Here is a 21,198-nt window from a genome sequence, read left to right on the forward strand (position 1 = left end):
CTCAGTTTCTTCATCTGTAAAATGGGATAATCTTGTGATCCGTGCTCACAGGTGTGAGTGAAGTTTACAAAATGCTCTACAACATGCACGTCGATTGCCGTGGTTATTTATGTTCTGTAAGTGCACCGGACCCCCAAACTGACTGAAATATTCTTTCAGGGCAGCAGAGCCTCATATTATTTTTCCCTTCAGGACCTAAAATAGTGCTTTGCATACTGTGGTGCTCACGCTAAAAATCATCTTTGGTATTGGCACGTGGAAAGAGACGAGGCAGGTTGAAATCAGCCTGGTTTGCTGATGCTTTGCCGTGGCTGGGGTTGGTGGCGCCATAGGGCCACCAGGGGGAGCCAGAGCGCCCTGGTCTCGCATTCTGACGTGTCGATCGCCACGAGCTCCAGGGAGGGGCCTGGGCTGCTGCCCCGATTTTTCTACGGTCTGTGTCTGAGATTAAACTTTAAATAGGTGACTGGGGAAAGCCTTTCTCTGGTGAGAGGGCGTGGATGTGACCCCGTCTAGGGGATTGGATTGGACCTGCTGAAATCCGTCTATTCAGTGTTCTCTTTCGAGAGCAGAGCCCTGGTCTGGGCAACCCCAAGTCCCCAGGTGGCGCCAGCCTTCAGGCGGTGCACGATGGGGTCCTAGGAATGCAGAACTTGCGCTGTCAGGGTTTCCCAGTTTTAAAGATAATCTGAAAATCTGGATTTGCATGTGGCATTTTTGAAATGTTGCCAACTAATGTTTAAAAATTTAAATACCATATGGGGGGAAAAAAAGGAAAAAGGCCAATTTGCCCAAGGCCGCCATGTCACAAAGCGTCTCTGGTGCCCTCATGGGGTAAAGAGGTGGAACCCGTGGTATGGCCAGGAGTCCTTGGAAATTCTCCAAATCCTAGGACTAACCTAACTGAAAACAGACTCTCCTGTGGGCCAGAACACCCTCCAGATACAGCCCTCCCCTTGGCACCCCCTTGAGCCCGTGGCCACTGGTCAGGTGTAGCATTCCTGCCACAGCCCCTGGCAGGTGGCCGCCACTGTTACCCCCAGTCCCTGGGCTGCAGTGGACTGTGGCGGGCTGCTGAGTTTGTGACATAATCATTACTTTAGGGAGGAGGCATGGCAGGTGCTAGACCAGGGGTCCTTAACCTTTCTTTGTTCCATGGACCCCTTTGCCAGTCAGGTGAAAACCACCTACCCCTTACAAAGTCCACACTATGTTGTGTGTTATTTAATAAATATATCACACCCGCACCAACACCGCCCCACAAGAATAATGTTCTTTTGAATTTCAGTTCAAGGTCACAGACCCCTGGTTAAGAACCCCTGTGCTAGACACATAATTCGTACCTGGTAAATTTTTGTTAAATTGAATGTTTGCTTTATAATGTTAGTTGAAACATCATAGTTGAAAGCATTTCTAGAAAACAAACATTTTAATGAATGTTATTGATTTTTTTTCACTGGATGTTTCTATGAATGGACAGAGGACTAATTAAGGGTCTTCCCTCACCACCACCACAGCCCCCCAAATTGGCTTTAGCAACAGCAAAAATTGGAAATTTTTTTGGAATGTGTATGAGTTTTTGTCAGCTGGCAGGTTTGTCTTAGGAAACTATGTGCAGAGCCTGGAAAAAATGTGTTCCCTCTGTCCCTTACAGGAGCACGCAGGCTGGTTCATATTAGTCTTCCACGTGACAATCCCGTCTGGTGGCTTTTTTAAAACGGCAGTGTAGACCTGATTTGGCGTAGAAATGGTATCTTTAAATCTGTATTTGAGGTCTTGAACAAAGCGAAATATTGTTGAAACTTTTGTTTTTATCTGGGGGAGGCTTTCACGAACAATTTTGTTGTGTAGGGAGAAGGATGTTCGTGTCAGGTGCTTGTCAACACTCCTCTCGTCTTTTATCTGAACTGTGGCAGCCGCCGCAAGATGAGACGTTCATTCTGTGAATAGTATCGAAACTAGTACCAAGAAAAAACATGTATGCTTTCAGAAATTTTAAGGTTTTGTGCTCAGTTGGAGACTGGATTTAGGAATCTAAAGAGGATATTTTGAGATTAAGAATATTTTTCCTGGAGGTAGGAATTACATTCTGTTCTTTAGACCAGGGGAATAACTCCAAGATCCAGTTAAGAGGCAGAAATTTTACAAGGCAAAGCCATTTTGTAAAGGAATCACATGTTGAAAGATCAGAGAATACCTGGCACGTATTTTTTAAAATTCACGTACCAGTGTTAGTTATTTCTTGTTGCATGACAAAAACCTAGCAGCCGAAAATAGTTAATACCCCGTAGTTGCTGTGGGTCAGGAATCCAAGTGTAGCTCAGCTGGGTGCCTCTGGCTCAGGGCTCTCAAAAGGGTCTGCCTTCACCTCAGGGGTTAAGGGGTAGGGGGCAGATCTGCTCTGAGCACACCACACGGTTGTTGACAGGATTCAGTTCTTCTTGGGTGTTGGTCTGAGGCCTCAGTTCCTCACTAGCTGTTGGCTGGGGGCCTCCTTGAATTTTGTGCCACGTTGGTGCCTCCATAGGGCAGCTCACAACATGGCCGCCGCCTTCCTCAGAGGAAGCAGGTGAGAGAGCAAGAGAGAGCATGCAAGAGGGAGGCCAGAGGCCTTTGTTAACCTAATCTCAAAAGTGACATCTCATAACTTTGTCATATTCTGTTCCTTAGAAACAAGTCACTAGACCCAGCCCGGGCTCAAGGGGAGGGGCTTACCCAAAAGCATGACTGCGAGGAGGGGACACCTCAGGAGCCATCTTAGAAGCCCAGACCACAGTTCTTAACCCAGCTTTGAAAAGTTGGGAATCTCCAGTTGTGTGAATGAGAAGTGTGGGAGGGTGAGCAGGGGAGGGTGTTTTAATTTTGCAGTGGTTGAGGGGAAGGCACACTGTGGGCAGTGTTCCAGTCAGCTGGTATATTTTTATGTATTTTTATTACAGAATACAGACCTAATAAAAGAAAAAGCACTGCTTGTTGAAAGATTGTCAAAGTGGGAAAAGTACTGCCCCCATCTCTCACTAACCCCCCAGGAAATAAGCCTGCGGATTAGAGAAAAAATTGTCTTCACACATTTAAAGTCTATCTAAAGTACTCTACCTGAAAAAGAAAATGTAGGTATGGAAGGGTGGGATTGTAGCATGTCTGAAATGTTGCAGCGGCAGACTTGGCCCGGTGGTTAGGGCATCCGTCTACCACATGGGAGGTCCACAGTTCAAACCCCAGGCCTCCTTGACCCGTGTGCAGCTGGCCCATGCACAGTGCTGATGCGCACAAGGAGTGCCCTGCCACGCAGGGGTGTCCTGCGTAGGGGAGCCCCACGCACAAGGAGTGTGCTCCTTAAGGAGAGCCACCCAGCGTGAAAGAAAGTGCAGCCTGCCCAGGAATGGTGCCGCACACACGGAGAGCTGACACAACAAGATGACGCAACAAAAAGAAACACAGATTCCTGTGCTGCTGACAACAACAGAAGCGGACAAAGAAGACACAGCAAATAGACACAGAGAACAGACAGCCGGGGTGGGGGGGAAGGGGAGAGAAATAAATAAATCTTTAAGAAACAAAAAGTATATTGCTACATAGTTCTAATCTCTGCCCATTTAGAAAAAAACATATATATATATTCTTATTAATTGTTTTCTAGGCATCCTAAAAACTACTGAAAATAAGGTTGTAATAAACCAACTAGGGGTTCTGTAGCAGTTTGATACAGTTGTGAATTCCAAAAATAGATATTGGATTATGTTTGTAATCTGGTCTGTACCTGGGTGTGGTTGAATTATGATTGGGGCTTTGATTGGGCCATGTCATTAGGGTGTTGAGTCCCCACCCCTTGGTGGGTAGGGACTTCCAGAAAAAAGGCATGGCAAAGAACAGAGTTGGGGTTATTGATGTTGTAGTTTTGATGTTGGAGTTTGATGCTGAAGTCTTAAGCTGGAGCCCCAGGAAGCAAGCACATAGAGGAAAGAGAAGCAAGCCCCAGGAAGAGAGGACCTGAGCCAGGAGAACACAGAGGAATAGAGATAGCTCCTTAAATGCAGCAGAAACCCCAGGAGACAGAGCCATTCACCTGATAGCCTACAGCTAATTTATGGAGAAAACAGAGGAGCTGAGCCCAGAGGAACCCAGGAAGTCTAAACCCTCACAGATGTCGGCAGCCATCGTGCTCCAACATGTGATAATAGACTTTGGTGAGGGAAATGGCTTATGCTTTATGGCCTGGTATCTGTAAGCTCCCACCCCAAATAAATACCCTTTATAAAAACCAACCAATTTCTGGTATTTTGCATCAGCACCCCTTTGGCTGACTAATACAGGGTCAATCTAGTCAATAAATTTCTGAGCCCTCCTATGTAAAATACAAAAACAAAAAATATCCGAATAATTCAGACTTTTAAAACCTCATTTGAACATTCCCTGGGGGATAATTGGATGTTGGGAGAGATGCAGTTATCCATTGAATCTGTTTATTCTTTTGTCAGTGTCAAGTGCAAGACAGTTTTAGGAAAAGCTGTGGAATGAAGAAATTGTGATTTGGGCACCCTTCCCCCACCCCCGACCACCCATGTGTCACCCCTTGAGGACCCAGGTCTCCTGCTCCCTCATGCAGCATCATCCCATGGTCAGTAATTACCGTCCCCCTTTCCTCCCACCCATCCCCATACCTTTAGTGCATAAATCCAACCTCTTTGTGGAAGAAAGGAGCTGAGCACCCTAATTCATAGTAAGGTGGGAATTTAAGCTTCTGAATACCGTCAACAGTGTATCAAAAGGATATTTGGTAACATGAATATCTTAATTAGTAAAACTCCGGTCAGTTCAACAAAGTATGGTTTAAATTTTTTTTTTTTAAGCAGGGTTGGTGAGAGATTTACATAGGCAGTTTTACCCAGCAGGTTTCAAATGCTTACGCATTTTTTTATTCTTTTCAATGGGAATCAAAACCCTGCCTCTCCCTTTGAGTCTTCCTATTAATAACAAGTTGGAATTTTCTAAAACAACTAATGGATTTTAAGGAGAGCTCAGGTGCTTTTGCTTGTTTCTAAAATGTAGCATTCTTATTGCCACAGCTTGAGGTTCTGCTTTATTTAGCGGGAGGAATGTTGGTTTTCTCACTTAAGAGGAACTTTTATCTAACTCATAAAAAAAAAAAGGACAGCAATTGATGTATTAGAAAAGGTATTCTGTGAGTATCATAGAAAGTGTATTCAATTCATTTTCAAAGAGAAACTTAATAGCAATAATTGTTGCTCTACATGAAGTCACAATATATGATATTCAAATTGTAGGGCAACTGAACATTTTTCTTTCTCTCATTTGATTTTATTTTTCGGTGCTTTTTTAACATGACAAGATTGTCAAGAGAGAATATTGGGTCATTTATATTAGTGCTTATAAACAAATAGGTAGCATTTTGTCTCTGGCTTCTTAACTGCATTTGCTCTTTGCAGGGGGGCGGAGGCCCCTTTATTCAGAGTAGAGTGGTGGCATTTCTACAAACACTGCAGCCTAGTCCACAGAGTACAGAGGTGACAAAGGGGCCAGCTGCCGCTTGTGACAACACCCCAGCGCTTCCTTCTAACCCTGTAAAATCCCCCAGCCAGGCAGCCTTGTGTGGACTCTCGTGCCCTGGACAGACTTTCGTGCTCTATGTTCCTTGCTCTCATTTCCAAAGACAGAATATTCACTTCACCCTGCAGATCAGGGGTTTTCTCTCCATTTCCAATTTTCCCTGATTCCTTTGGAGTTTGCACCTGATCTAACCTAAAGGCTTGAAAACAGGAATAACCACAAAAAATGGCATGAGATCATGGAATGGCAAATGTTTTAATGTAGGCAATTCTTTTATAAATCTCTTCCATTCTAAGAAAAAGTATCTGAAGCAATTTACAGAGATTACATAACAAGAGATAAAATTTCTGGGTGAGAGGAAAATCAATCTATACATCTTAAGGCTGATACACTGAATATATGTTAAACTCTTCAATAGTTCCTTTAAAAGTTGGCTACAAATTTGATTTTGAGCTTCCTAGCAACCAAGCAAAAAAGGAACAACCATGAACTAGAAGATTTAGATGTTTGCCAAATTAAAAACAGACCATTATTTTTTTTTGGATCAGCCCTTCTCAAACATGACCATGCATTTGAATCACCTGAGGTGTTGTTCAAATACAAGTACTGATTCATTAGGCCCCTGGTGCTTTTCTAACTGGCTCCACACATGATGCAGAGGCTACACCTTCCTGGATCACCCTTTGAGTAGCAAAGTCTTAGCTCACATGTAATATGTTTATGAAGCATTCTCACTTAAAAAAAAAAAAACACATTACATTTGCAGTTTTCCCAGATAATTCCAGAATATATAAAATATTGACACAGAGATGTCTAATTTTAATCTGCTTTTGATGTAGTTAAAATATTAAAACCTCTAACACTACAGTCTGTACTCCAATCTCGTCAGTTATCTATGTTATTTCAAACCTTATTTTTAAATCTTATAGTTTGTGTGGGGGATTATCACTAAGTCCTTGTAAATACTATCATAAAGGGCCACATTATAATAAAGTTCTGGTGAGTCTGATTATTGATTAAAGAGATCGTTTTATTGTTGTTCTTGGAAGCAGCAGAGCCGTCATGGGCACTGGAGCTAGCATCAGAGCACCTGGATGTCGTTGCACCTGTGCCGTATGCTAGCTCTCTCACCTTGTACAAATTGTGTGTCCTGTCTGTGCCTCAGTTTTATTATATGTCAGATGAGGCTAGTGGTAGTATTAATGGGTTCTTAGAACAGTCCCTACAAATAGTAAGAATTCAGAAACATCAGCTATTGTTATTATTACGTTTAAAATAGGCTTTCCTGGCAGTGAAATGTGAATAACAAATAAAACCACTTCCTCGCTGTTAGCCTTGCTTAAGTACCTTGAACTAATATATCTTGATTTGCAGTTTTCTTTGGGTTGAGTAAAAGATACCAGATAAGTATACAATGTTACTAATATTAATAGGCATTTGAAATCTGTTCAGATGGAATCAAAATCTGTTGCCAACAAATTATTAACGACTGTGAGAGCCACCAACCTTTTTCTGTGAGTTTTGAATGAGGGCAACGTGTCATGCATTTGGTTTTGCTGCACTCTCACTTCAGCAAAGAGTTCATTAATTCTTTGGTTCTGTCTTTGCAAAAAAGGCTAGAGAGGGAAAGTTTAGAATACTGGAAAAGAAAAAAAAGAAAGAGAAAAAAAACTGATTTGAAATTGCCAAAGTAGTTGGGTTGAGAGAATGTCTGTTTAGAAAAACAGAGAGCTTTTCATGAATAAGGCCATTTCAGTAGCATGTGTCAGGAGAGCCAGATACTAATTTACTTCACTTATCTTCAATTTACTAATTTAATTTACTAATCTTTATTTTAAACATTTAATTTATTAATGGATTTAATTTACTAATTTTTATTGTCAGAAGTCTGCTATTAAACCAACAATTGTGTCTCAAGCTTTAAGAAAATTGAAAGAAAAATTTCTCTGGTATTTTATATTCTCCCTCTTTGATCCTCCTTCCCCATCCAATGCTCTTTTTAAGACCTAAGTTTGGAGAACTTCGCATTTACTGCATATACTTTTTATATAATTTTATATCATTCTGCAAAGTAGGGAGATTTTTTTCACCTATAGATTAAACTCAATAGAGTTACCATTGACTAGTTGACAAAATATTTCCTTTGGTAAGCTTTTCATTAAAAATGTACTCAGTTGGTTTTGAGGTTTTACTTTTCATACTTTGGACCTAATCATTTTTTCAGGTCTCAGACATTCTTGTAGAATCTTAAGATGTTTGTGGATCCTAGGCTCTGTGCTTCTGCTTGCAGTCCTGAGATTTAAACAGCCCTGCCCTTCATCAGTTGCAGCAAATGAACCACGCTAATGTAAGATGTTATTAACAGGGTGGTATGGAACTCTGTATTTTTCAATGCAGGATTTTTCTTTAAACCTACAATTTCTCTAATAAATGTTTTTTTAAACTGCTGTAACAAACAAACAAAAAAGACCCTTCCCACAACCAAAGCTCAGCTCAGAGTAGGAGATCATCAAGAACTTGCTAGCTCATAGGGAAATGGATTTCAGTGACTAGCTGGAACTGGAAGAACTCTCCCTCAAAAGGAGCATTTCACTGTTTTCTGAGAGACTGGGGTGGGGAGGAGCACAGGGTAAGTTAAGAAAGAGAGAGAGAGATGGGGAAACTGAAACCAAGGCAGAGGGACACAATTAAACAGAGAGAGAGCAACAAAGAGAGGCACACAAACACACAGACCAGGTGAGAGAAATGGAAAGATGAGAGACAGACGCAGGGGCTGGTCCTGTCTCCTCAGTAAAATGTATTAAGGTCTCACAATCCTGCAAGGCTTGAAGTGTTTTTCAGTCCCCTCAGGTGTTGCATGATCATCTTCACTTGTATCCTATAAAAGGGCATTACCAGGAGTGGATGTGGCTCAAGCAGTTGAGCGCCTGCCTCCCAAATGAAAGGTCCTGGGTTCAGTTCTCATTGCCTCCTGAAAAAGAAAAACAAACAAACAACAAGCAAAGCAAATGATAAAATCAACTCAGGGGAGCCGATGTGGCTCAGTGGTTGAGTGCCGGCTTCCCACATACAAGGCCTCTGGTACCTCAAAATAAAAACAAAAAAACAAAACAAAAAAATAGCATGGCATTTCTGGCTATGGTCTCTTTTGGTAAGGGCTACTAATTACAGGTCTCCACTCAAACCCACCTCTGCTGGTATAAAAGCAGCTCAAATAACCAAATAACTTGCGCTGCTGATATTCAAAAGACATTAAAGATAACCCAGGCCTCAAAATCAGCAATATTTTCTTGACTTTTCTTCTCCCTCTCTCTCTTTTTTAAGGCTGTATTTGATGCAGCATTGGACTAAAAAGAAAACTAAAATTGACAGCAATACCATTTCAAAATCAAATCCACTTTTTCTGTTTCCCAGTATCTTCTTCTAGCCCACCCTTCATGCGTATTCAATTTTTTCATATTTAAAGCCCTAACATAAATAAAATTTTATATTCTAAATTTTCACTCAACATTATGCGATAAGTATTTGCATATTAGCCATTTAACTCACTTCAATACCACTTTCAAAGAGATTAAAAAAACCCTGAGAATAGTTTGACCTTGACCAACTATTGTTTATCAGTCCTAATCCTTTGTCACTCTGGGATTCCCAAGGCCCAGCAAGTAAAATATTCTCAAAGCGTAGAAGGCTGGGTTTCTGGTTCTATAGCATGACTGACTGGGTCATCCAAGTACTCGTTGGCAGGTATGGAAGGAAAGAACACAATTTTTTAAAATTCAAAACATTACCACTGGTGTGTGGATGTAGCTCAGTGGTTGACTGCCTGCTTCCCATGTACGAGGTCCTAGGTTCAATCCCCAGTACCTCCTAAAAATAATTACCATCATCAGGAAAGGAAGATACAATAACCATTTGCATGATGAAAGGTTAATTTCCACCACCACTCTTCTTCACTGTCTTTTTCTTAGGAGAAATAACCCCAACTTCATGAATCGTACCCCCTGTGGCCTATTGTCTAGTCTTAAAATGATGGTCGATTCTAATTGTCAATAATGATGTACTTCCCTCAATGGCATCCATCACCCTTCTCAGAGAAAACCCACTTACCTTGAAGAACACAGCATCCTCATCTTCTGCTCTGGCAATCCCAGTTTGTCATTAAATCTCTCCCTGCACATCATTCCTGTAACAGTTGACCTGGGAACTCAGCTGCTCAGCTCTCCTCTCAAGGCCCTCTTGCTTTGTCTGCCAATAACTTGACTTGTGTTAGAAGCTCAGCTAGAGAGGTGTTCACAGGATCCAGTTGTTTACACAGGTGCCTGCTATGCTTTTTGCTGCAACTCACTTGCTCCTTGAGCTTGGGTGCCAGCTTAGCGTTCCCTGGAAGAGCACACCAATGTCAACTTGGGAATAAGTGACATGGGCAGGTTTTTCTCATTGCTTCTCTGCACTGGATAAAGAATTGGCTGAACTTAAAAGCCACCCTGGTATTTTTTTGCAATGTGACTTTGAAAGATTTCAAGGTCCTTTGAGTTAACCTGTTTTCAATAAAGGAAATAAAGGAAGCTCCCAAGATCCCAAAGAGCAGAAACAATTTAGTCAACAATTTGACCTAAAATGACCAAAGTCTACAAGTTAACTCTTAACTTCCTAGAGCTGCTCAATTACAGTAGTTATTAAGTTGAGGATTTATTGCTGAATCAGTGGAAAGAATCTGGAGTTTCTGAAACAGTTTGTAATCGAGAGAAGCTATCTGAAGTGGCTCTGGGAAGACAATGGTTGATAAATACCAAATGTCCTGCTCTATGATGTGATGGGTATGACTAAAGCAAACTATTTTCTCTATACTTGGGGAGAGATGAGGGTGTACCATATGCCTTACATATACATGGACTTCCAGTTGCTAAAGAAGCTTTCAAAATTACTTTGCCATAACAAACGATTCCTATTTTGGTTATGGTCTATCCTCTCAAAAATTTTTAGATAACAATTTTAGGATTTTTTCCAGTTAATATGAAGCACTTAATTTATCACATATAAACCTCTGTTTATCAGTTTGTTAATAGTGATTCATATCTGATTTAGGTTCTGCGGATAACTAACACTGTGGTCAGAGCTTCCCTCCCATGAGAAAACAGTATTATTCTCCTAACATATTTCTTAAAAAGTGTGAAGATTTAACAAAATATATCATTGAACATTCTTGCCTATAAGAAGTAAGATGATCCTTGGGAATTGCATCTCCTTAGAAAACTTTAGGCAAAGCCATTTAACCTCCCTGGAAGTACTCGTCCTGGCCTGTAAAAAGGGATATTGGACTAAATTATCTCAAAGTTCCCTTCCAGCTGTGTGCTCTGTGGAAAGTACATGCAATACGGGGCAGGACGTTGACTACCCTTGATTTCTTGGTGATGTCAACAGCCACTTCAGAAGCAAGGTGCACAGTTGTTAGCTGTTGACTAGTGTTGAGGGATGTGTGGGACAGGGTGGCTCGTGCCCCTATCCTGGGGAGTGGGACAAGAGTGAGGTGACAGCCTCCTGATTATCCAGCCTGGCAGGACCCCTGCTGTGCCGATTTACTCAGCCCCATTCATCCAGCTACTTCAAAGCATTTTCACGAACTCTGGCTTTTGATCCCTTTAAGCACAACATAAAGAAAAGTTGATTGGTGTCTTTCCAATTAATTCAGGGATGAAGAAAGAGTTGTATTGAACTTAAAGGAATTCCCCCTAGAGTATACTGCATTACAGAAGGGCAAGATAGATGTATAAATGTTCATTGGAGCTTTATAATTTAAAATAAGGGGGAGGAAAAGGAAGTAACTTAAATGCTTATTTTTTGGAAAAAGTTGTGTAAATTATGGCATACTCGATATAGAATATCATGCAGCCATTAAAACCATGTTTATTAAGGCTATTTAGTAAAAAGGTAAAATTGTCATAATAGAACAACATTAAGTGACACAAAAACAGCATAAAACTTTGTATATCCAAGGTAACAACAACAACAAAAAAACACATTTAATTCATGGGGGGAAAAAAGGACTAAGACATAGGCTAAAATGTTAACAGTGATTTTCCTTGGTGCAGTAGGATATTCGATGGTGCTATTTTCTTCTATATACTTTTCTCTGCCTTCCAGTTCTTCAAGATTGAAAAACTGAACATGTATTACTTTCAAAATAGTAACTAAATCTGTGTGTGTGTGTGTGTGTGTACACACCCTGGGGGGGGGGGGGTCAGGGCTAGGGAGGGAGACCAATCAGGTAGGATGATAGGAAAGACCTCTTTGAGGATATGGTATTTGAGTTTAAACTCAAAAGATGAGAAGGAAGCAATCATCTAGAGAATTAGGGAGAAGCTCTTCCAGGCAGAGAATATAAGTTTGGAATGTTCTTGGCCCTGAAAGAAGTGTGGGAAAGCAATCAGCAATAAATAAAATCACAGACATTGCCAAGGGACAAATTATGGAGGGCCCTGTTAAGAAGTTTGGGAAACACTTGGAGGTGTTTTTATATTTTTACATTTTATATTTTTGAAAGATCCTCTGGCAAATATGTAAGAAGTAGATTGTAGGGGGGCAAATGTGGAAGTCGAGACATGTTGGGAAATTGTTACAGTGTCTGGTGGAGAAATGAGTGTGGTTGGGTCTGGAGAGACAGGGGCGGCCTAAGCAGGGATGTGTGTCTTGATTTATTAGCTGTGTGGGTGTAATAATCTTAGTAAGAGCCAACCATCATTAAGTTCTTGCCCATTAATGCCCACCACAGCCCTGGGAGGCAGGAGCAATGGTTAATCCTATTTTGTACCCAAGGCCATACAGCTAGAAGAGGTGGAAGCTAGATTCAAATTCTAGCACTCTGGCTCCAGCAGAGACCTTTAACTACGCCGTCTGTATAGCTCAATAAATGCTAGCTCTGCCTATTTGAGTGGTGGCAACAGAGATGAACAAGAGTGAGTAGAGGGGGTCTGTACCCTACACATCCCAATGATGAACAGACTTCTGTTGTCCATCACTGCATCCACGTCCACTCCTGACAGCATCAGATTCAACTCTATCTACCTGCATCAAGGTTAGGCTGCCTCAATTTAACCGAGAAAGATTTGGAAGCCACTGCTAAGGTCACCGTGGGGTAGACTAGAAATAACACTGAACTGGGTCCTGTGCCTGCTCTGGGGCTACCTCCCAGAGTGAACGCTTTCTTTACATCTCAGGGCCTCAGTTTAAAAGATATCTGTAAAAGATAGGGCCCAGAAAAGATGGGAACAGCCCAAGTGTCCCAGAACAGATGAATGAATAAACAAAATGTGGTATAAACATGCAATGGAATTTTACTTAGCCATTAAAATGAATAAAGTTCTGGGAGTGGATGTGGCTCAAGTGGTTGAGTGCCTGCCTCCCACATGGGAGGTCCTGGGTTCAGTCCCCAGTGCCTCCTAAAAACAAACAACAAGCAAACAAATGAAAAAAAACAACTTGGGGGAGCCAGTGTAGCTCAGTGGTTAAGTATTGGCTTCCCACATATGAGGTCCTGGGTTCAATCCCTGGTCCCATACCTAAAAAAAAAATAATACAAAATAAAATAAAATGAATGAAGTTCTGAGGCATACTGTATATCATGGATGAACTTTGAAGATATCATGCTGAGTGAAATAAGCCAGACACAAAAGGATAAATGTTGTATTATTCCACTTATATGAAATACCTAGAATATGAAAATTCATAGAGACATGAATTATAAGTTGGTTACCAGGTGCTGGAGAGAGGGAGAGTGGGGAGTTATTGCTTCATGAGTATAAAGTTTCTCTTTAGGGTCATGAAAAAATTTTGGCTAAAGGATAGTGGTGATGGTAGCACATCATTGTAACTGCGGTTAGTGGCACTGAATTGTACACTTATAGTTAAAAAAAGCAGCAGATATTATATCTGTTACTGCAATAAAAAAAATTTTTAAGTAAAAATAAATATAAATATAAAAAGATGGGGGGAAGCGGCTGTGGCTCAATCAGATGAGCTCCCGTCTACCATATGGGAGGCCCTGGGTTCACGTTCCAGGGCCTCCTTGTGAAGGCAGCCTCACCCGCACACTAAGGAGTGCCACCCAGCCCTCAGACACCACAGAGAGCTGACTCAGCAAAGGTGGCACAACAAAAGAAGGAAGACAAGCAAGGACATAGAAGAGCCAACAGCGAATGAACAGAGGGAGCAGACAGCAAGCAAGTCACAAGGGGAAGGGGAAAATAAATAAATACAGATACAGAAGAATGCACAGCAAAAGGGACCCAGAAAGCCGACAGCATGCAAAAAGTTGCAAGGAGGGGTGGATAAAATAAAAAGATGGGGCTCAGTGCCTCCCAGCTTGAGCACCCTGAACGCTAAGTCAATCACTTCACTGGGTCCTGGCCTGTCATCTTTTTTTCTAGATAGGTCAGCTACACTTCAGTGGTATTTGAAGCCTGTGTTGAGTAGTCTGCCCATCATCTAAATTTAATTTATTTCCTTTTGATGACATTGTTGCATTTCATGTATCTTCTTTTCTACTTAAATGTAGAAACAGTCAATGCTGTTGACCATTTACAGCCACTGTTCACCCTGTTAAAAGAGACTGACAAGGGGACAGACAAATAGCTAGGCAGAGCTGGAAACCAAGGCCAAAGGCAAGGGTTAAAGTATTTGTGAGTTGCTCTCACGCAGGGTAATTAAACTACTGTACAAGGTCAGAGTAGCCCAGAAAGGTCATAGCAACCCAAATCTGTTCCCAGCACTGCATTACCCTTGTTCCACCTGCAGTGAGTCACTTGGTTGAAGGTCTTTGAGTCACTAGTGTAGACTGCCATTTGGTCTCCTCCATGGCCTTTGGACTTGTGCCCCCAAAGTAACAGCTCCTTTATGTTTTGTTTTGTTTTTAAAGATTTATTTTATTAAGACTTATTTATTCCCCCCACCCCTTGCTGCTTGCGTTCACTGTCTGCTCTCTGTGTCCATTTGATGCATGTTCTTCTATGTCTGCTTGCCTTCTCTTCTCATCTTCTCTTTAGGAGGCACTGGAAACCGATCCTGGGACCTTTGACGTGGGAGAGAAACATTCAATCACTTGAGTCTCCTCAACTCCCTGGTTTGTTGTGTCTCTCATTGTCTTTCTTCTGTGTCTTTGTTGCACCAGCTCAGGCGCAGGCCAGCTCACCTTCACCAGGAGGCCCAGGGAACCTAACCTGGCACCCCCCTATATGGTAGACTGGAGCCCAGTCGCTTGAGCCACATCTGCTTCCCAGTTCCTTTATGTTCTTGATGGTTTCAAATATCTTTTTATTTTCTCCTTGAGTACCTGAGAGCATTCATTACTGTGTAAGATATTTTAATAGAGAATCCTTGTACTCTAACTTTTGCTTCTTTGGTATGGGATGTTCTTCAGAAGCCAGAAAGGGCTAACAGCAAAGTTTCTGCAGGTGATCTCTCAGAACATGAATGAGTTCTGAGGAAACATTTGGGGAAAGGAGTCTGTCTCCCACTAGAGATTCGTGATGCACATTAACTGGTTTAACTGAAGTTCTTTGAAACACACTGGAAACACTGGGCTCATAATGAGGCTTTCAGTGACCACCAGCCTTAGGTCGATACCTGATGTAAGGTTTATGACACTCAATGAAAGGTGTCCTTTTTTTAGGAAAGAAAATAATTAGAATATGCAAACTCATCAAGTCAGAATCTAGAATATAGGCTACCAGGGCATGGAGTAGGTAGGGAACAGGGAGCTAAGGCTTAAAATGTACATTACTTGATCTCTCAGCAGCATTTGACATCTCTGATTTCTCCCACATTCTTGAAACCCATTCTGCCCTCGGCCTCCAGGAGACCACACTTAGTTTTATCCCTATCTTACTCTTAGTGGTTACTCCTTCTTGGTTTCCTTTGCTGGTTCCTCCCATCTTCTCATTGGCTAAATGGTGACGTGCCCCTGCATTCAGTCCTTTGACCCCTGCTTCTTCCTATCCATACTCATTCACTTGGTGATCTTATTCCTTCCCATGTCTTTCAATACCTTTTTTTAAAAAAGATAAATTCCCCATGAAATACACTACAGAATAAAAATTCAAAACTAACTTTGAAAGTGAAGCTAGACTCTGGAATATGATAAAAATAGGCCTGGTTCCCAGTGCTAACCCCTTTGTCTAGCACCTGCTTAGCTCTGAGGATTGCTCCCAATTCAAAATGGCCAGAAATCTCACATCCTTATACCAGAAGGATCCGAGATCCAAAGAATGAACACTCTTCATAGCTGATAGTTCAAGAGGATACTCTCAATGGGCTCTCTCTTGCATATTAACTTTATGACATGTCTCCCCTTTTATTTGTACATGTGGTATTCATGATTACTGGGGCAGCCCACATGGCATCTCAGCGGAAGCAGGTCCATTCATAGCCCATTCTTTGGACTTCTCCAGGGTTGTGGTTAGTAGTGTTGTCACTGCTGATAGTGTAGTAGCAAGGGAGAACATAAATCTTTGGATTTCTGCAGACACTGGTCCAAACACACACACACACACACACAACATGGCAGGATCAATCTGTTTATCATACCAAAGCGGTTAGAGTTGAGAGGGCAGAGTCAGTTGCAACTTCTTTCCTCTTTCGGTTTTCCAGTCCCTAACTACCCCAGACCTTATTGGTTTAGACCTGACTATTCACTTCACCCTTTTCCAACAGAACATACTGATCTTTGCTTTTGAACATGGACCCAATAGGGCCCAGATTCAAATCATTTTTATGTGGTTCTGATTCTGATTAATTTTGTTTAACTATATCTGTTAAAGATGAGAAACTTGCCAGGTATAGTTGTGCAGATCCTGCACCACACAAATGCACATTTGCCTAGATCAGTGGTTCTTGAATGGGGGCAATTTTGCCCTGCCAGAGACATCTGGCAATATCTGGAGACATGTTTGATTGTCACCACTGAGTGAGGAGGAAATGCTGTCGACAACAGTGGGTAGAGGCCAGAGATGCAGGGAAACATTCTAAAAGACACAGGACAGCCCCCATTCCCAATAAATAATGTTCCAGTCCAAAATGTCAATAGTACCAAGGTTGAGAAGATTTGGTGTTGATTAATATGCAGATCTTTATAAGGTGTAATGAGAACCTACATTTGGAGGGAAAATCTGGTGACTTGTCCTTCCCTCTTGGTTACTGCTGGTGTCCATTTCACACAAAGGTTGTTTTGTCATCTTGGAAGACTCCGGGGCAAGAAAGTATTACCTAAGAATGTGTTACCTAAGAGAATAGTGGACAGGAGTAAGGAAGAAAAGATGTTTTCCAAAGAACATGATACTCACTAATTGAAACAACCTTTGGTATACTGTTGACACTCAACTGTTAATGAGACCCTGAAAATTAAGGGAAACTTATCACTGGGAGGTGTCATCCTCTTAGTGGGAGGCTCACCTGAGGGAATATGGCACAGTGATTAAGAGCGTGCATCTGGAGCCAGACTGCCTGGGTTCAATTCCTGCCTCCGCCATTTCCTAACTATAGGGAACCTGGGACAAGTTAGTAACACCTCTGAATCTCATCTTTTCCTCATTTGTAACCTGGGGACATTGATGATGATAATAATACCTACCTATCTAATACCTAATTAAATGAATTCATAAATATGAAGGTTTTGGAACACTTTCTGACTCAGGGTAAGTACTGTATAAATGGAAGTATCATTACCGTTCTCTTTGTCAAGAACGTACTTCATCAAATATATGCCTTAAAAAGAAAAAGAGAAAACAAAAAGAAAAGAAAAAAAAGAAAAAATTATATATACCTTCATTCCTTTATTCAACAAATATTGACTTAGCACCTACTATGTCCTAGTCACTATTCTAGCTGCCGGGGATGCCTCAGTGAATAAAACAAGCAAAACTCCCTGCCTTCATGGAACTTACATTCTAGTGGAAGATGCTAATAATGATGCAAATAGAAAAAATATGCAAAATTGTGCTTAATCCATTATCTGGCCTATAGTTGAATGAATGGATGCATAATTCATATTGTCATTATTTTCTTGTTGTTTTATAATTGTTTTGTACTTCAACATTACTTGGTGGTTTGAACTGTCATCTTAAATAAGAAAAGAAAGCTAAACCAATACAGAAAGCCATGGCAGTGGGCAATTGAAACTACTATATAAAAATGGTAAAAAGGAAAGAGAAGGGATGAAATTAGGCCATCACCTGTGGCCATGAATTTTGTTTAAAATGGGCTGAACCTTTTTTTTTGCTTTCTTATTTATCAGAGTTACAATTACCTCTAGATAGATTTCCACATTCTAAGACATTAAGACTTTCTAAACTGCAGCATACACATCTTTATATGTAGCAAAATAGAGAACCTGACTACTAGGGAAGGGGGAGGGGAAGATGCAACAGTAACTCACTCTTGCCTCCAAAAATAATTCGCCTCTAAGAGGAAAAATTCCTTCAAAAGAACTACCCCACAAGTATAGACCTCAGCATTCACTGAAGAATTGGTTAAAATAAACTCTAGACCTTGTTCATTGGTTCTTTATCTTTTCTTTTCCAGAAACCTTCTCTATGTCTACCCCCAGAGGCTAAACTTTGCTAACAAATTGGCATCTGCCCGGAACATTACAATAAAGATCCAGTTTATGTGCGGAGAGGATGTTAGCAACGCCATGCCAGTAAGGAAGGAAGTTAAAGAGGGTGGGCTGAGCTCCCTTGTAAATTCACACAGGCAACATCGAGGACTTGTCTGTGTCCAGAGGATGTGCATTCTAGGTTGACGCTACTCACACTGTGCATGGCCTTTGTGGCTAGTCCAGTATTGGTCCCAGGATGCTGTTGGGGAAATGGAGACTGTCTAAATTCAAAGTATCTTTCCTACTTATTCCAGGGCGAACTGTGAAACTTGGGAAAAGCAGATGATCTTAAAAGATTGAAAAATATAACAGTTTAAGAAGTAGAGATGGGCTTAATGTGCCACGTTTGCTGGACATCTTCCAGATATGAGCTGCAGTACATAGTTACACAAGCCCTATGGGTAAATAGAAAGTACTGCCTCGTAGTAATAACTATACAAGACCCTTTAGGAATGGACCTTCATCCTGAGGCCAACTGTAAATTAAATAATACAGAATGTGGTGTTCTCTAAGCAATCCCAAATTCCAGAACTTGTACTTTTTTGCCATCAGCCCCCTAAGTGAGATGTATAGTTAACTATCACTATTTTCGTTATGTCATGAAATTCATTTCATGTACCTATTTACTGAGGTAATTTTTTTCCAGTGCTCCTATTCTTCAAATATCTAGTGTTTTCCACCCCCACCCCCACCCCCACCCCTTCCTCTTAATGTCGCACCTGCCTTCCCAGTGCCAGGGCAAGTAGGATTGCCCATGTGCCCTCTTGCAGCCTTGGGGGAGGGGGAGGGTCCTTGTGCTTGGAGAGAAATAGGAGTGCCCTGAAGAGGACTCCTCCAGTTCTTCCTGCTCTGCCCCCAGATGCCTGGTACAGATCCTGTCTGCACAATGGTACCCAGCCCAAGGGCTTCTGTAAGGCTAAATTCCAGCCTGTATTACACTCACCAAGCCCTGTCACCTGGCATGGCAATTATTTCATCTTGAGGCTCATCTATTTCTTTGCCCAGAATTGAGTGCACTTGTCAAACCTTGTGCTTGCAGGCTGCATCATTCCAGAGGAGGCGTCTTTTTCTAGCTAGCACAAACATGTGAATAGGCTGGTACAGATTCAGGCCCCTAGTCCTCTCGCCAAGTATAAACAGGTCCATGTCTTTGGAGAGAGAAGAGCCAGGACCAGGTTCTCTCAAAGAGGGCAAAGTATAACATACTTTGTAGATCTCTAGGTGGTGAGACAGGGTGAAGAGAGCAGTGGTTTCCAGGTGGCCATTAATTCAGCTCCTTGCAGCCTTTAATACCTGTTCTTCTGTGCAGCTGGCTGGTAGTAGAACCCAGCACTCTTGGCTTACAAGATATAGCTCTATGAGACCAGAACATCCTAATTGGGCTGATGATAGTGGATTTGATTTGCCCACATATAAATGTTAATATAGCCCTTTCTTTTTTGAACAGGTCATCTTTGGAAAGTCCAATGGCCCTGAATTTCTGCAGGAAGTGTACACAGCCATCACATACCATAATAAGTAAGTGTATTTCAGAGTTAACAAACATGCCAAATTGCTTTATTATCCTCTGGTTCTGAATTCCCAGATCATTCCTCCCAATCATTTTTATAATTTAGGAGATGAGGGACTGAGGAAATGCCTGCTAGTTCCATAAGGAAGTGCACAATTTTGGCCATTTACTAAAACTGGGAAAAGAACATATCTTCAATAACTTAATAGCCTAATAGTGTTTTGACTTTTCTAGAGCCTTCTGGTCTAGTATGATACAGGCAAGTTTTATGTTACTAAACAAGCAAAGAGCTTTCCTAACTTGCTTTGAGATCCTGGGGAAACAGAATCCATTTCTTCTCATGCTGTCTTGTCCTCTATTCAAGACTCCTCACCTGTCCCACTACCTGCTTTGAGAAAACTTAGGGTGACCAAAGGAGAAGTGGAGCATTCATTATTACATCATTAAATTGAGTCAAATAACAAGTCTATACTGCTTTTCACATTTCACAGATGGGGTGGGAAATCTTTAGGGGGTCAGACAAATTTGGGTTTGATCCTGGCCTAATAACTTTGGTCCATTTAAGTTCTCTTTCTGAAACTATCTTCTAGGACTGAAACGAGAACTAAATGACATAATGTACATGAAGTCCTTAGTAAAATATCTAGTACTTAGTAATTCAGTAAATTCAAGTTCCTTTTCCTTCCTTCTTCATTCATTTCTTCAACATCCTTTGATAAGTGCCAGTCATACCAGGCTCTGTTCTTGGGGTACAGATGGTAAAGGAGGTTACAGCAGGACTCTGAATTTCTCTTCAAATGAAAGTGGTTGGGCTTCTGCTTCTCAGGTACGAGGCCCTGGGTTCAATCCCCAGTACCTTCTAAAAAGCAAACAAACAATAAAAACAAAACAAACGAAGTCGTTGGGTTTTTCTCTTGTGTGTGGAGACGTTTTCCCTGCAGTGGCCTTTGGTGTGTGAACAACTTCGTGTAAGTGAAGTATGTCCAGCAGCATACGCTTGGTCTTAAACACTTGCAGCATAGGAAGGAGCAGAACAATGTCAAATAAAAAGGAAAACACCAAACAGGTTTGTTCTGAGGAGCAGGGGGCCCATGGCCATACAATTTGACACCAGAGAAGTCATGTTTCACGCTCAAAGTTATTGGTGTATACTGTGCTTTTGAAACAGGTCTCCTGACTTTTATGAAGAAGTGAAAATTAAGCTCCCTGCAAAGCTCACAGTAAATCATCACCTCCTGTTCACCTTCTATCACATCAGCTGTCAGCAGAAGCAAGGAGCCTCCGTAGAAAGTCTCCTGGGATATTCAGTGAGTTGTTTTCACCTTGACGATTATCACTCCAGTTCCTGGTGCATCCAAGGTCCCTGCAGAGATAAGCAACTAAATTCTTCTGTTCATTTGCTTTTTTCTTGTCAGAAGTTGCAAAATGTGCAAAGCAAATTATAGCAAAAAAGCAGAAATGACTTAGCAAATGA

General features: G+C 41.5%; 1 protein-coding gene across 3 annotated transcripts in view; it reads left to right on the forward strand.

Annotated features, from left to right (window-relative positions):
• The window catches only part of DOCK8 (dedicator of cytokinesis 8), a 246,921-nt gene that overhangs the window by 133,463 nt on the left and 92,260 nt on the right, over positions 1-21,198 (forward strand). For all 3 annotated transcript variants that reach the window (XM_058301712.2, XM_058301715.2, XM_058301713.2), the window contains 3 exons: positions 18,139-18,256; positions 19,662-19,732; positions 20,893-21,031. In XM_058301712.2, the coding sequence (XP_058157695.1) occupies positions 18,139-18,256; positions 19,662-19,732; positions 20,893-21,031 (328 nt within the window). The remainder of the gene's footprint in view (positions 1-18,138; positions 18,257-19,661; positions 19,733-20,892; positions 21,032-21,198) is intronic.

The sequence above is a fragment of the Dasypus novemcinctus genome, chromosome 8 (assembly GCF_030445035.2).
Source record: "Dasypus novemcinctus isolate mDasNov1 chromosome 8, mDasNov1.1.hap2, whole genome shotgun sequence".
NCBI classification, from domain to species: domain Eukaryota; kingdom Metazoa; phylum Chordata; class Mammalia; order Cingulata; family Dasypodidae; genus Dasypus; species Dasypus novemcinctus.